Source organism: Carcharhinus amblyrhynchos, chromosome 2, assembly GCF_965287045.1.
Source record: "Carcharhinus amblyrhynchos chromosome 2, sCarAmb.v2.hapA, whole genome shotgun sequence".
Classification (NCBI taxonomy): domain Eukaryota; kingdom Metazoa; phylum Chordata; class Chondrichthyes; order Carcharhiniformes; family Carcharhinidae; genus Carcharhinus; species Carcharhinus amblyrhynchos.
This window is the reverse complement of record NC_137325.1, coordinates 144,104,859-144,120,886: the sequence shown is the minus strand read 5'-3', so window position 1 is coordinate 144,120,886 and position 16,028 is coordinate 144,104,859. Positions and strand designations below refer to the sequence as shown.

The 16,028-nt window shown below is 49.1% G+C and overlaps 1 protein-coding gene across 1 annotated transcript; it reads left to right on the top strand.

The window, feature by feature from the left end:
• Positions 1–802: 802 nt before the first annotated feature.
• Positions 803–14,995, top strand: LOC145361756 (nicotinate phosphoribosyltransferase-like). The gene is made up of 5 exons (XM_080217702.1): positions 803–892; positions 4,913–5,015; positions 8,503–8,660; positions 12,415–12,522; positions 14,705–14,995. The coding sequence occupies exons 2-5, from the start codon at positions 4,967–4,969 to the stop codon at positions 14,783–14,785; spliced, it is 396 nt and encodes a 131-aa protein (XP_080073828.1). The 5' UTR covers positions 803–892; positions 4,913–4,966; the 3' UTR covers positions 14,786–14,995.
• Positions 14,996–16,028: the final 1,033 nt, after the last annotated feature.

Below are 16,028 nucleotides of genomic sequence, written 5' to 3'. Positions count from 1 at the left end.
ACCCTCTGGTCCCTCCCCCTCCCCTCACTCCCTCACCCTCTGGTCCCTCCCCCTCCCCTCACTCCCTCACCCTCTGGTCCCTCCCCCTCCCCTCACTCCCTCACCCTCTGGTCCCTCCCCCTCCCCTCACTCCCTCACCCTCTGGTCCCTCCCCCTCCCCTCACTCCCTAACCCTCTGGTCCCTCCCCCTCCCCTCACTCCCTCACCCTCTGGTCCCTCCCCCTCCCCTCACTCCCTCACCCTCTGGACCCTCCCCCTCCCCTCACTCCCTCACCCTCTGGACCCTCCCCCTCCCCTCACTCCCTCACCCTCTGGTCCCTCCCCCTCCCCTCACTCCCTCACCCTCTGGACCCTCCCCCTCCCCTCACTCCCTCACCCTCTGGACCCTCCCCCTCCCCTCACTCCCTCACCCTCTGGTCCCTCCCCCTCCCCTCACTCCCTCACCCTCTGGACCCTCCCCCTCCCCTCACTCCCTCACCCTCTGGACCCTCCCCCTCCCCTCACTCCCTCACCCTCTGGTCCCTCCCCCTCCCCTCACTCCCTCACCCTCTGGTCCCTCCCCTCACTCCCTCACCCTCTGGTCCCTCCCCCTCCCCTCACTGCCTCACCCTCTGGTCCCTCCCCCTCCCCTCACTCCCTCACCCTCTGGTCCCTCCCCCTCCCCTCACTCCCTCACCCTCTGGTCCCTCCCCCTCCCCTCACTCCCTCACCCTCTGGTCCCTCCCCCTCCCCTCACTCCCTCACCCTCTGGTCCCTCCCCCTCCTGCCTCTCCAATCCATTTCACTAATTGTTCAATCTCCTGTTTTCTAGAGAAATGAAGTTGACTCACTTGGTGTGGGAACAAATCTGGTTACTTGCCCCTTACAGCCGTCCTTGGGTTGTGTCTATAAGGTACTTACAGTGTGTGAGAGTGTGTGTGAGAGTGGGGGAGGGCGGGGATTACAGAGATAGGGAGTATTTTAGGGGCCTGCTGGAGATAGGGAGGGTTGTAGGGGCTGGAGGAGGCTACAGAGATAGGGGGAGTTGTTAATTTGATTTGATTATTGTCACATGTATTAACATACAGTGAAAAGTATTGTTTCTTACGTGCCATACAGACAAAGCATTCGGTTTATAGAGAAGGAAAGGAGAGAGTGCAGAATGTAGTGTTACAGTCATAGCTAGGGTGTAGAGAAAGATCAACTGAATGCAAAGTAAGTCCTTTCAAAAGTCTGACAGCAGCAGGGAAGAAGCTGTTCTTGAGTCGGTTGGTACGTGACCTCAGACTTTTGTATCTTTTTCCCGATGGAAAAAGGTGGAAGTGAGAATGCTGGGGTGTGTGGGGGTCCTTAATTATGCTGGCTGCTTTTCCAAGGCAGTGGGAAGTGTAGACAGAGTCAGTGGATGGGAGGCTGGTTTGAGTGATGGATTGGGCTACATTCACGATCTTTTGTAGTTCCTTGCAGCCTTGGGCAGAGCAGGAGCCCAGACCAAGCTGTGATACAACCAGAAAGAATGCTTTCTATGGTGCATCTGTAAAAGTTGGTGAGAGTCATAGCTGACATGCCAAATTTCCTCAGTCTTCTGAGAAAGTAAAGGCACTGTGAGCATGGGGGGGGACCAGAACAGGATGTTAGAACATAGAACATAGAACATTACAGCGCAGAACAGGCCCTTCGGCCCACGATGTTGCGCCGACCAGTTACAAAAACACTGACCCACTAATCTAAACCAATCCCTTTTCGTCCATAAACCTATCCAGAGATCTCTTAAACGCCCCCAAACTAGGCGCATTTACAACTGCAGCAGGCAGGGCTTTCCAATCCCTCACCACCCGCTGGGTAAAGAACCTACCCCTGACATCCGTCCTGTAGCTACCCCCCCTTAATTTAAAGCCATGCCCCCTCGTGCTAGCTTTCTCCATCCGAGGGAAAAGGCTATCACTATCTACCCTATCTAAACCTCTAATCATCTTATATGTTTCAATAAGATCCCCTCTTAGCCGCCTTCTTTCCAACGAAAACAACCCTAAATCCCTCAGTCTCTCCTCATAGGACCTCCCCACCATACCAGGCAACATCCTAGTAAACCTCCTCTGCACCCTCTCCAACACCTCCACATCCTTCTTGTAATGCGGGGACCAGAACTGCACACAGTACTCCAAGTGCGGCAGCACCAGAGTTGTGTACAGTTGCAACATGACGCTGCGACTCCTAAATTCAATCCCCCTGCCAATAAACGCCAAGACACCGTACGCCTTCTTAACAACCTTATCTACTTGATTCCCAACTTTCAGGGATCTATGTACACGTACACCTAGATCCCTCTGTTCATCCACACTATTCAAAGTCCTCCTGTTAGCCCTATACTCGACACATCTGTTGCTCCTACCAAAGTGAATTACCTCACACTTCTCCGCATTAAATTCCATCCGCCACCTCTCGGCCCAGCTCTGCAACCTAAGTCTCCCTGCAGACTATGACACCCTTCCTCACAATCTACCACACCTCCAACTTTGGTGTCATCAGCAAATTTACTAATCCACCCAACTATACCCTCATCCAGATCATTAATAAAAATTACAAACAACAGTGGCCCCAAAACAGATCCCTGAGGCACACCACTCGTAACTGAACTCCATGATGAATATTTACCATCAACCACCACCCTTTGTCTCCTATCTGATAGCCAATTCCTGATCCAACTTCCTAGATTACCCACAATCCCACACATCTGCATTTTCTGCAGAAGCCTACCATGGTGAACCTTATCGAACGCCTTACTAAAATCCATATATACGTCAACTGCCTTGCCCCCATCCACCTCTTTGGTCACCTTCTCAAAAAACTCAATAAGGTTAGTAAGGCACAACCTACCCGCTACAAAACCATGCTGACTATTTCTAATCAATTCATTACACTCCAAATAACTATAAATCCTATCCCTAATAATTTTTTCTAAAACCTTGCCCACAACAGAAGTAAGACTCACCGGTCTATAATTCCCGGCAAAGTCTCTGTTCCCCTTCTTAAACAATGGGACAACATTCGCTATCCTCCAATCCTCCGGGACTACACCAGAGACCAATGACGACCTGAAGATCAGAGCCAGAGGCTCTGCAATCACCTCTCTAGCCTCCCAGAGAATCCTAGGGTAGATCCCATCCGGACCAGGGGACTTATCTATTTTCAGCCCCTCAAGAATTTCCAGCACATCCCCCTTATCAACCGTAATACTGTCTATTTTACACCCCTGCAACCCAATGTCCTCCTCAGCTATATTCATGTCCCCCTGCGTGAACACCGAAGAGAAATATTGGTTCAATACTTCTCCAATCTCCTCCGGTTCCACACACAACTTCCCCCTGCTGTCTGTAACTGGCCCTAATCTTGCCCTCACCAACCTTCTGTTCTTGACATACCTATAGAACGCCTTAGGATTCTCCTTAATCCTATCAGCCAAAGTCTTCTCATGTCGTCTTTTAGCCCATCTCAACTCGCTCTTCAACTCCCTCCTAGCCAATCTAAAGCTTTCTAGTGCACTATCTGAGCCCTCCAATCTCATCCGAACATAAGCCTCCTTTTTCTTTTTAACCATCGATGTGTGGTTTCTGTATGATGTGGGAACTGGTGGACCCTAGGGTTCATCCCAGTGACCATGTCTGCAGTAAGTGCAGGTTGCTGGAGGAGCTCCAGCTCAGGGTAAATGAGCTGGCCTCTGAGCTACAGACACTGAGGCTCATCAAGGGGAGAGAGGGTGCCATTGTCAATGGGGTACAAGTGACATCCACCCCCCCTAGACTGGCTAACTCTAAGGGTCAGGGACAAGAGGGGGCTACTGGGAAGAGGAAGGGGGGTGAGGAGCGGAGGCCTCAGCCTCTTAATCTGCATAACAGGTTTGAGGTTCTTGCTTCCAAGTTGGACGAGAACGAGGCAGGTGAGGTTGGTGAGCAAACTGCACACGGTACAGTGCTGCAGCAGGACATAGGCAAAGAGAAAAGGAAAAGGAACGTAGTAGTTATTGGGGATAGTGGGGTGAAGGGTATTGACACTGTCCTTTGTCACAATGACAAAGTGCACAGAAGGGTGTGTTGTCTGCCTGGTGCTCGGGTACGGGATGTCGCAGCTGGGCTGCAGAGGAACTTGGAGTGGGAGGGTGAGAACCCAGTTGTGGTGGTACATGTGGGTGCCGGCGACGTAAGCAAAATGCAGACTGAGGATCTGGGGAGGGAGTTGGTGATCTGGACACCTAAAAACTTGAAGTTCTTGACTATTTCTACTTTGTCCCCGATGATGTAGACAGGGGCATGTTCTCCTTTACGCTTCCTGAACTTGATGACAATCTCCTTCATTTTGTTGACATTGAGGGAGAGATTATTGTTGATGCACCAGTTCACCACATTCCCTATCTCATTCCTGTACTCTGTCTCGTCATTGTTTCAGATCCGACCCACTACGGGGGTGTCATCAGCAAACTTGAAAATCGAATTGGAGGGGAATTTGGCCGCACAGTTATAGGTGTATAAGGAGTATAGTAGGGGGCTGAGAACACAGCCTTGTGGGGCATCGGTGTTGAGGATGATCGTGGAGGAGGTGCTGTTGCCTTTCCTTACTGATTGTGGTCTGTGAGTTAGGAAGTTCAGGATCCAGTCGCAGAGGGAGGAGCCAAGACCCAGGCCATGGAGCTTGGAGATGAGTTTTGTGGGAATAATGGTGTTGAAGGCTGAACTGTAGTCAATATTTAGGAGTCTGACATAGGTGTCCTTGGTGGGGGCTGGTGATTATAGAGATAGGGAGGGCTGTCGGTACTTTTGGGGTTGTTGTTACTCCCCCATAACAGAGCGGGGAACCCCTTTCCTGATAAACACAACCCCATTCTCTGGGAATTCCTGGGACGGTACCTGTTAACAGACCTTTGCCCTTTACCCTACAGCTGACACAAGTGTGCGGTAAAGCCCGGATTAAGCTGACGGAGGACAAGGGGAAAATGACTCTTCCGGGAAAGAAAAACGTTTACAGGCTGTACGACCCTGATGGTGAGAGACGGGACAGGAGGGAACTCGGATTCCGGCTAACTGGAATTGATGGGGTTAGGGTGGGAATCGGTACCCAGTGTTCCTTATTCCTACCTGGTGGTCAACATTGGGAGTTCACGCGGGTGCAATGTGTAAAAGAATTTGCATTTATATAGCACCTTTCACAATCCCAACGCACTGACCAGTTGACGAATCCGTGTGGATCGTCACTGCTGTAATGTAGGAAACACAGCAGCCATTTTGTGCACAGCAAGATCCCACAAATGTGCTAATGGCTAAGATGATCTGATTTTGTGAGTTTGATTGAGGGATGAATGTTGGCCAAGAGACTGGGGTGAACACCCCTGCTCCCCTTCCAAATGTGCGTTAGGGTCTTTTACAACCACCTGAACAGGCTTGTCTGAAAGATGAGGGACTGCCAACCCTCAGTGCCGCACTGGAGTGTCAGCCAAGATTCTGTGCTCAAGTTTCGAGAGTGGGATTTGAACCTTCTGACCCGGAAGGGAAAGTGCGGCCCACCAAACAGAGGTAGATCCATCCCAGCAACTACCCAGTGAGGCCTCAGTTTCAACTCAATGTTTTAGGCCCAAAATCCAGTCCAGGTGCATGGCCAAGCCCAGATATCTCACACCCTGACTAAAACACAAAATATATGGGGGAGAAATCTTGTGTCTTCTTTTCTTTCATCAAATGTTTCATGGGTGGCACGGTGGCACAGTGGTTAGCACTGCTGCCTCGCAGTTCCAGGGACCCGGGTTTGATTCCTGGCTTGGGTCATTGTCTGTGTGGAGCTTGCAAGTTCTTCCTGTGACTGTGCGGGTTTCCTCGGGTGCTCCGGTTTCCTCCCACAGTCCAAAGATGTGTGGGTTAGGGTGGATTGGCCATGCTAAATTTCCCCAGGGATGCGTTGGTCAGAGGGATTAACAGGGTATTTCTGTGGGGTTATGGGAATAGGGCCTGGGTGGGATTGTTGTTGGTGCAGACTCGATGGGCTGAATGGTTTCCTTCTGCATTGTAGGGATTCTATGGATTTTGGACCAGGTGAAATCCAAAAATACCAGGATTGATATTTAGATCTGAAAATATGGCCATTCATCCTTGGATTTTCCCCTGTTTGGTACTTGATTTGTATCGAGCACCTTATTGTCCTGTATTTTTTTGAAGTACCTGTTGTATGTTACACATCCTGGAGATAGACAGAGATGACATCCATTTCTCCGTGAGTCACAGATTTTAAATAATTAATGCTCCATGTTTCCAGCAACTTTTAACCTTTTCAACTTTCTTCTGAGCCACAACCGCACTTAACTAATCACACACAGTGAGGATCATTAGTAAACAGATTCACATAATCAAATGCAGAACAATTGGATACCCTGGCACCCAGCAGCTCAGCTTCTGGTCAAAGTTATTGGCAGGATGTCTGAGGAGAGGGTGAGAGAGACACACGAGGCAATGGCCCACTGGTATAATCGCTAGGCTATTAATCCTGGAACATAGCTAATGTTCTGGGGATGCAGGTTCCAATCCTGCCACGGCAGGTGCTGGAATATGAATTTAATAAATGTATCTGTAATCAAGAATCTGCTGATGACTGTGAAATCAGTGACGATTGTTGTAAAAACCCATCTGGTTCATTAATGTCCTTTAGGGAAGGAAATCTGCTGCCCTTACCCAGTCTGGTTTACATGGCACTCCAGAACCACTGCAATCTGGTTGACTCTCAACTGCCCTCTGAACAAGGGTGACTAGGGGTGGGCAATAAATACTGGCCCAGCCAGTGACGCCCATGTCCCACGGGTGAATAGAAAAAAGCTGGTAAAAGTGGATTGAGAGCACCACTCAGATTTTGGCTTTCAAGTGGCTGTAACTCTCTATAAAGTTCATGATGATCCGGAATCTATGAGCTCCCTCTCTCTAAGACACTGGTTCACCTGGCGGAATTTTCACCATTCCCGTGGTGGGTGGGAATTTCCAGTCTTGGGGTGAGTGCGCCTGGAAAATATATGGCACTTTAATGTACATGTGTGTACATTGTGTGTGTGTGTGTGTGTGTGTGTGTACATTGTGTGTTTGTGTGTGTACATTGTGAATGTGTGTGTGTACATTGTGCGTGTGTGTGTGTGTACATTGTGTGTTTGTGTGTGTACATTGTGCGTGTGTGTGTACATTGTGTGTTTGTGTGTGTACATTGTGCATGTGTGTGTGTACATTGTGCGTGTGTGTGTGTGTACATTGTGTGTTTGTGTGTGTACATTGTGCGTGTGTGTGTGTACATTGTGTGTTTGTGTGTGTACATTGTGTGTTTGTGTGTGTACATTGTGCATGTGTGTGTACATTGTGCATGTGTGTGTACATTGTGTGTGTGTGTGTGTGTGTACATTGTGCGTGTGTGTGTGTACATTGTGTGTTTGTGTGTGTACATTGTGCGTGTGTGTGTGTACATTGTGTGTTTGTGTGTGTACATTGTGTGTTTGTGTGTGTACATTGTGCATGTGTGTGTACATTGTGTGTGTGTGTGTACATTGTGTGTGTGTGTGTACATTGTGTGTTTGTGTGTGTACATTGTGTGTGTGTGTACATTGTGTGTGTGTGTACATTGTGTGCGTGTGTGTGTGTATGTACATTGTGTGTGTGTGTGTACATTGTGTGTGTGTGTGTGTGTTTAGGGGGGGTGGGGGTGTGGGGCGGCAGGATTCCTGAGGTCTGTCAGCGGCCACCCCAGTCTGGAGGGTACAGCACGGAATATCCGCACCCTGACCAGTGTCACAGCCATGCTGTGTATCATTAGTGTAGCCTTGTAACCTGGGTGTGTGATGTCTGGGCAGCACGGTGTCACAGTGGGTTAGCACCGCTGCCTCCCAGCACCAGGGACCCGGGTTCAATTCCCGGCTCGGGTCACTGTCTGTGCGGAGTCTGCATATCCTCCCCGTGTCTGTGTGGGTTTCCTCCGGGTGCTCCGGTTTCCTCCCACAGTCCAGAAGGCGTGCTGGTTAGATGCATTGGCCGTGCTAAATTCTCCCTCCCAAAGAGACGCCAGAGTGTAGCGACTTGGGGATTTTCACAATAACTTCATTGCGGTGTTAATGTAAGCCTACTTGTGTCACTAATAAATAAACTTGGAAAAAAATCTGTCCTCAGAGAAAAGACCCTGTCGACCTCCTCCTCCTCCCCCTGAGAGGGACAGACTGAGAGGGCCCAGCGGCAGAACCGGAAGCGTGGGAAACCAGAGGAATTAAGAAGTAAACTAAAGGGAGTGAGTCTTGCCTGGTGTTGAATATTGAGTCTCGAGGCAGCCTTGCAGTTTAACAATTCTATAAATCTGTGGTCTGGGCATTCAGCCCAGGCTATAGATAGCAAGTCTGCTGGGTGTGAGGGAAGTGCTTGGGAAGTGGAATGACTGTCAGTTACACTGAAAAACAAAACAACAAATCCACTTCTCCTTTCTCACCCTCTTGTTCCCCGTGTCCCCCCCACTTCCTGGCAGGAAGCCCGTTCCTGGATCTCCTGATGCTGGATGGTGAATCTGCACCCAAGGCCGGTGAGGAAATTCACTGCCACGTTCTGAATGGGACGGCCGACCGTCTGCAGGTGACAGCGGCCAGAGCGGAGGCCCTTCAGCAGGTTTACTATCAACACGGCCAGGTGAGTGACAGATACCCCCGGGCTTCGCTCCGGCCGGGGTCCCCAACCCTGCACAGTGGCACAGTGGGTTAGCACTGCTGCTTCACAGCTCCAGGGACCCGGGTTCGATTCCCGGCTCGGGTCACTGTCTGCGTGGAGTTTGCACATTCTCCCCGTGTCTGCGTGGGTTTCCTCCGGGTGCTCCGGTTTCCTCCCACAGTCCAAAGATGTGCGGGTTAGGTTGATTGGCCATGCTAAGAAATTGCCCCTTAGTGTCCAGGGATGTGTAGGTTAGAGGGGATTAGTGGGTATAACATGTAGGGATATGGGGGTAGGGCCTGGGTGGGATTGTGTTCGGTGCAGACTCGATGGGCCGAAGGGCCTCTTTCTGCACTGTAGGGTTTCTATGATTTCTAACCCCACACCATCCTGGAGGTTTTAACGCGTGTCTCTCTCGTACCCTCGGTCTTTCTCCTCTGGTTCCAACCTGTTTGTCAAAATGAAATGGGAAGGCTTTCTGTCTTAAATGGACAGGGGAGGCGATGGCCTAGTGGTATTATCACTAGATTATTAATTTAGAAACTCAGCTAATGTTCTGAGGACCTGAGTTCGAATCCCACCACGGCAGATGGTGGAATTTGAATTCTGTAAAACAATCTGGAATTAAGAATCTACTGATGACCATGGAACCATTGTCGGTTGTTGGAAAAACCATTCTGGGTCACTAATGTCCTTTAGGGAAGGAAATCTGCCGTCCTTACCCAGTCTGGCCTACATGTGACTCCAGAGCCACAGCAATGTGGGTGACTCTCAACTGCCCTCCAAGGGCAACTAGGGATGGGCCAGTGATACCCATGCCCCACAAATGAATTTAAAATAATAGTCTTTTCTTTTCTGGGAGCTGCCCACAGCGACTATCCTGGAGCCCAATCTCTAATTCATAATCAATCTGACAAGAACAAAAGGAGGCCTTCCAACACCATCAGTAATAGAGTTCATTTATGGGGTGTAGGCATCACTGGCAAGGCCAACACTTAATGTCCATCCTTAATTGCCCTTGAGAAGGTGGCACATTGGCTCAGTGGTTAGCCCTGCTACCTTACTGCGATCCAGGTTCAATTCCAGCCTTGGGTCACTGTCTGTGCAGAGTGTGCACGTTCTCCCCGTGTCTGCGTGGGCTTCCTCCAGGGTCTAGGTTTCCTCCCGCACTCCAAAGACGTGCAGGTGAGGTGGATTGGCTATGCTAAATATACGGTTTTACAGGGATAGGGTAGGGTGCTGGTGGACCTGGGTAAGATGCTCTTTTGGAGAGTCAGTGCAGACTCGATGGGCCAAATGGCCTCCTTCTGCACTGTAGGGATTCTGTGGCTCTCGAATTGCTGCCCTTCATATGGGGTAGGTACACCCACAGCGCTGTTAGGGAGGGATTTCCAGGATTTTGACCCAGTGACGGTGAAGGAACAGTGATATATTTCCAAGTCAAGATGTGAGTGATTTGGAGGGGAACTTACAGGTGGTGATAGAGGTTATGGGTTTGGAAGGGGCTGTCTAAGGAACCTTGATGAGTTGCCGCAGTGCACCTTGTCGATGGTATACGCGGCTGCCACTGCTCGTCAGTGTCGGAATGGATGTTGAAGATGGTGGATAGGCTCTGGGGAGACAGGATATGAACTATTCACCACAGAATTCCAATCCTCTGATCTTCTCTGGTAGCCACAGTATTTACATGGCTGGTCTGGTTCAGTTTCTGATCAATGGTAACCTCCTAGATGTTGACAGTGGGGGTTTCAGCGATGGTAGTGCCATTGAATGTCATGTGGCAGTGGTTAGGTTCTCTCTTGTTTAAGATAGTCCACTTCTGTGGTGCAAATGTTATTGCCTCTTGTCAACCTAAGCCTGGCTATTGTCCAGGTCTTGCTGCATTTGAACATGGACTGCTTCAGTATCTGAGGACCCCTGATCCCCTTATTAATCAAAAACCTATCTATCTCCGTCTTAATAGCACTCAATGACTTGGCAGCCTGCTGTGGCAAAGTGTTCTACAGATTCCCCACTCTCTGGCTGAATAAACTCCTCCTCATCTCTGTTTTAAAGGATCATCCCTTTAGCCTGAGGTTGTGCCCTCTGGTTCTAGTGATTTTTTTTAAAAAGTGCTCTCTGTAGCACAGCCTTTGGTGATGTCATTGATGAGCGGAGCAAGGGAACTATGTGCTGGTCAGGTGATAAGTGTTGTTTTGGTTTTGTTTTGGCTGCAGAGTTAGAAGATTGGCTGAAAGCGGTCTCGCTCCCTGTTTTTATTTTGAATGCTTTACCAGCATTTAGCTGAAAGCACATCTTGTTTGCCATCCGGCAGTAAAATAAAAATCTGTGTTTGGGAAGCTGTCTTATCTTCAAACTGTTCTGAGTCTCAAGAGTATTTGACTGCAGAATTCAACTAATGACCTCGATCCCAACATCACGTGAACACTAGTCTGTGTTGTATTAAGAACATAAGAACATAAGAAATAGGAGCAGGAGTAGGCCATCTAGCCCTTCAAGCCTGCCCCGCCATTCAATAAGATCATGGCTGATCTGTCGTGGCTCAGTTCCACTTTCCCGCCCTCTCCCCATAACCCTTAATTCCCTCTCTTATCAAAAACCCATCAACCCGCGTCTTAAAAATATTTAGCGAGGCAGCCTCCACCACTTCAACGGGCAGAGAATTCCAGAGATTCACCACCCTTTGAGTGAAGAAGTTACTCCTCAACTCCGTTCTAAACCGCAACCCCTTTATCTTGAGGCTGTGCCCTCTAGTCCTACCGTCCTTTCTGAGCGGGAAGAGTCTCTCCACCTCTATCCTATCCATCCCATTCATCATCTTATATGTCTCAATGAGATCTCCCCTCATTCTTCTAAACTCTAACGAGTACAAGCCTAGTTTATTCAGCCTCTCCTCATAGTTCAACCCCCTCAACTCCGGCATCAGCCTAGTAAACCTCCTCTGCACTCCCTCCAAGGCCAAAATATCCTTGCGTAAGTACGGCGCCCAAAACTGCACACAGTACTCCAGCTGCGGCCTCACCAATGCCCTATACAGCCGCAGCAAGACCTCCCTACTTTTATATTCAATCCCCCTCGCTATGAAGGCCAGCATCCCATTCGCCTTCCTGACCACCTGCTGCACCTGCAAGCTGGGTTTTTGCGAATCATGCACAAGGACCCCGAGGTCCCTCTGCACCGTCGCCTGCTGCAGTTTTTCACCATGTAAGTAATAGTCCTTCCTACCATTATTCCTACCAAAGTTAAACCTGTGAAAAGGGTCCTTTGTCAATGGAGTTTGGTTTTGATTGGGACAGCTTATACATATTCATTTATATTGGTTGTTTTGTTTCTTGTTTGTAATTGCTAATTTTCTTACGATACATGTTAAACTAAATACAATTTGATTGATAAAAGCTCCCTAGTGGGTCATTTAAATCATACCTGAAGTGAAACCTATCATGCTTACCCTAGCCAAATTCAAAATGTAAAACTAATGATTTGGGCGGGCTTCATAAAACACATTGGAGTTTCTGACCTGAATCATAACAGGAAAGTGATGGGAAATAAATGGAGGCACTGCTGCCTCACAATGCTAGGAACCTGGGTTCGATTCCCAGCTTGCGTCACTATCTGTGTGGGATCTGCATGTTCTATCTGTGTGTGTTAATGTAAGCGTATTTGTGACACTAATAAATAAACTTAATTCGAATATGTGAGCAGTCTGTCCATTTCTAACCGTGTGTGTTTTTTTAAGCTTTCTAAGGGCCTTTGTACAACATCAGAGATCAGGAGCTACGCCCAGAACTCTCTGAACAACCTCCATCCAAAGCACAAACACCTTCAGGATGCTGTTCCCTACCAGGTAGGACAGCAAAGGTAAAGCTCTCAACACTCCTTCAGCCGTTAGCTTACTGAACAACCCTCAATGGTGAAATTGGGTTCTTGTCTATGACCTATGGGCAGCACGGTAGCACAGTGGTTAGCACTGCTGCTTCACAGGTCCAGGGTCCTGGGTTCGATTCTCGGCTCGGGTCACTGTTTGGAGTTTGCACATTCTCCTCGTGCCTGTGTGGGTTTACTCCGGTTTCCTCCCACAGTCCAAAGATGTGTGGGGTTAGGTTGATTGGCCATGCTAAGAAATTGCCCCTTAGTGTCCAGGGATGCGTAGATTAGAGGGATTAGTGGGTATAATATGTAGGGAAGGGGCCTGGGTGGGATTGTGTTCGGTGCAGACTCGATGGGCTGAAGGGCCTCTTTCTGCACTGTAGGATTATGTGATTCTATGATTGATAACCTGTGACTGCACAGAAGGGAAAGGCTCCTCTGTCCTGATTTTAACTCTGGGTCTGTTTTGGGCTGGTGGGTAGTGAGGAGACCATTTGGAAACTCGGTCACTGTGTTGGGGACAAGGCTTCACTGGCATTCCCACCAGCCCACCTTCCCACCAGAGTCGGTGGAGATCCGGCCCAAAGTGGTGTAATAACAAGGTGGGATTTGTTTCAAAGAACAACCCAGCACGGGAAACAGGCCCTTCGGCCCAATGAGCCCGCGCCTACCCTGCCCTGCGTGTATGCGTGTGGACCCCCTAACTTAGCCAGATTCAAGGGGATACCTTGCAGGGATCTTGGGGAGGAAGGGGGGGTGCGGGAACAGTGATAAACTCAGTACGCCAACCATCACTCCCAGCCTGAAAACTCAATCAAAGCCCTACTCTGTGACCTGTGATAGGAAAGTTTGCTGACCCCATGGACCTGTCACATCATGGAATCCCTACAATGCAGGAGGCCATTCAGCCCATTGACCCATCACTGACCACAATACTATCCAGGTCCTATTCCCATAACCCTATGTATTTACCCTGCTGATCCCCCTGACACTTTGGAGCAATTTAGCATGGTCAATCCACGTAACCTGCACGTCTGTGGAGTGTGGGACAAAACCCACGCAGACACGGGGAGAATGTACAAACTCCACACCGACACCCAAGGCCAGAAGGGAAGCCAGGTCCCTGGCGCTGCGGGGCAGCAGTGCTAACCACTGTGCCCCCCCTTTAAAATATTGTGTTCTGCTTCCACCATGTCCCATAGTAGGATTTGAATCTGGGTCCCCGGAGCGTTGGGCTGGGTTTCTGGATTATTAGTCCAGTGACAGTACCATGATGCCACCGCCTCCCCCCAGGTCGGTCCTGTTTGGTTTAGTTGCTCCCGACTCAGTGGATTAGCACTGACCCCAGGGGTGGGTTCAAATCCCACTCCAGGTACTTGAGGTTTTAATTCAGACCCCGTTATCGAGGGAATGCTGTCCAAGGTGTTGTCATTTCAATTTGACGATAAACTGAGTCCCGTGTGTTTTCTCAGGTAAATTCCAGCACATTATCCCAAAAGAGACTAAGTGAAGGACATGGATGGGGTGGATAGGGAGCAGCTGTTCCCCTTAGCTGAAGGGTCAGTTACGAGGAGACACAAGTTAAAAGTGGGGGGGGGGGGGGGTGGTGCGCGTGAGAGGTTTAGAACAAAGAAGAGTACAGCACAGGAAACAGGCCCTTCGGCCCTCCAAGCCTGTGCCGCTTGTTGGTCCAACTAGACCATTCTTCTGTATCCCTCCATTCCCAGTCTGCTCATTTAGGGGGAGATTTGAGGAAAATCTTTTTTACCCAGAGGGTGGTGAGGGTCTGGAATGCGCTGCCTGGGAGGGTGGTGGAGCTGGGATGCCTCACATCCTTTAAAAAGTACCTGGATGAGTACCTGGCATGCCGTAACGTTCAAGGCTATTGGCCAAGTGTTGGTAAGTGGGATTAGGTGGGCAGGTCAGAGCATTTCGTAGATCGGTGCAGGTTTGATGGGCCGAAGGGCCTCTTCTGCACCCTAGGATTCTGTGAGTTCCCCCTGGCATCATAGCCAAAATGGACCCCTCAGTCACTATTGCATTGCTATTTGTAGGAGTTTTTCTTAATCCCAGTGCGACAGCATTAGCTGTAAAGTGCTTTGGAACATCCAGGGGATGTGAAAGGAGCCATATCAATGTAACTCCTACTTTCACTGCAGGTTGCTATTTCACTCAAACTGCGTGACCTCCTCAATGACCTCACAAAAGAGAGCGAGCCAATCGCACGCCACCCAGAATGAGCCAATTGCATCCCAGCTCCTTGTCGGCAATGGCAGCCAATAGGAAACAGTGCAGGGTGGGACCCTGAAACACAGAGCTTCAGAACAACGCATGACTTTTTATGATCAATATTCTTCCAATTTTAGTTTAAAGGAGTTGGACTATATGTTAAACTATCTGCCTATCATGTGGAGATGCTGGCATGGAACTGGGGTGGGCACAGTAAGGAATCTCACAACACCAGCTTAAAATCCAACGGGTTTATTTGGAATCACGAGCTTTCGGAGCTCTGTCCCTTCATCAGGTGATCAAGATGCAATGTTCTGAAAGCTTGTGATTTCAAAAAACTTGTTGGACTTTAAGCTGATGTTGTGAGACTCCTTACTGTACCCACTCATCAATCTCCCTATCTGCCAACACCCCTCCTCTGTCTGTCAGCCCCCCACCTCCCCAGCCTGTCAACCCCAACCCACCCATCGACTCCTCTCCACCAATCAGCGCACCATTAACCTGCCCCCTCTCCCTCAGATCTGTTCCTCAGTTCTTCAGGTAACATGTCTGGAAGCCAAACTAGACTGGTCATCCCACCAGAAGCATGGTCCACCAATCCATTACATGAAATAGTGAGTAGGGTAATAAATGTCTAGGATATTCATTGGCATTAGTATTTAATCAGATTCTCAAACTATGACCTCTAGTTCTGGACTCCCCCACCATTGGGAACATTCTTTCTGAATCTACCCTTTCAGAATTTTATAAGTTTCTATGAGATCCCTCTCACTCTTCTAATCCTAACCGACTCAATCTCTCCTCATATGACAGACCTGCCATCCCAGGAATCAGCCTGGTAAATCTTCGCTGCACTCCCTCTATAGCAAGGACATCCTTCCTCAGATAAGGACACCAAAACTGCTCACAATACTCCAGGTGTGGTCTCCCCAATGCCCTATACAATTACAACAAAATATCCCCATGCCTATACTCAAATCCTCTCGCTATGGAGGCCAACATATCATTTGCCTTCTTTACTGCCTGCTATACTTGCGCACTTACTTTCAGTGACTGATGCACAAGAACTCTAAGATCTCGCTGCGTACCCACCTCTCTCAATTTACACCCATTCAAGTAATAATCTGTCTTCCTATTATTGCTTCATGCCATGTCTCAGTATTTTAACTGGTAAACGTTATGCTAATTCTTTTTGTTATCATTTTAACTGTGTTCTTAAATAAACTTTGTTTGATAAAAGCTTCCTAGTGGGTC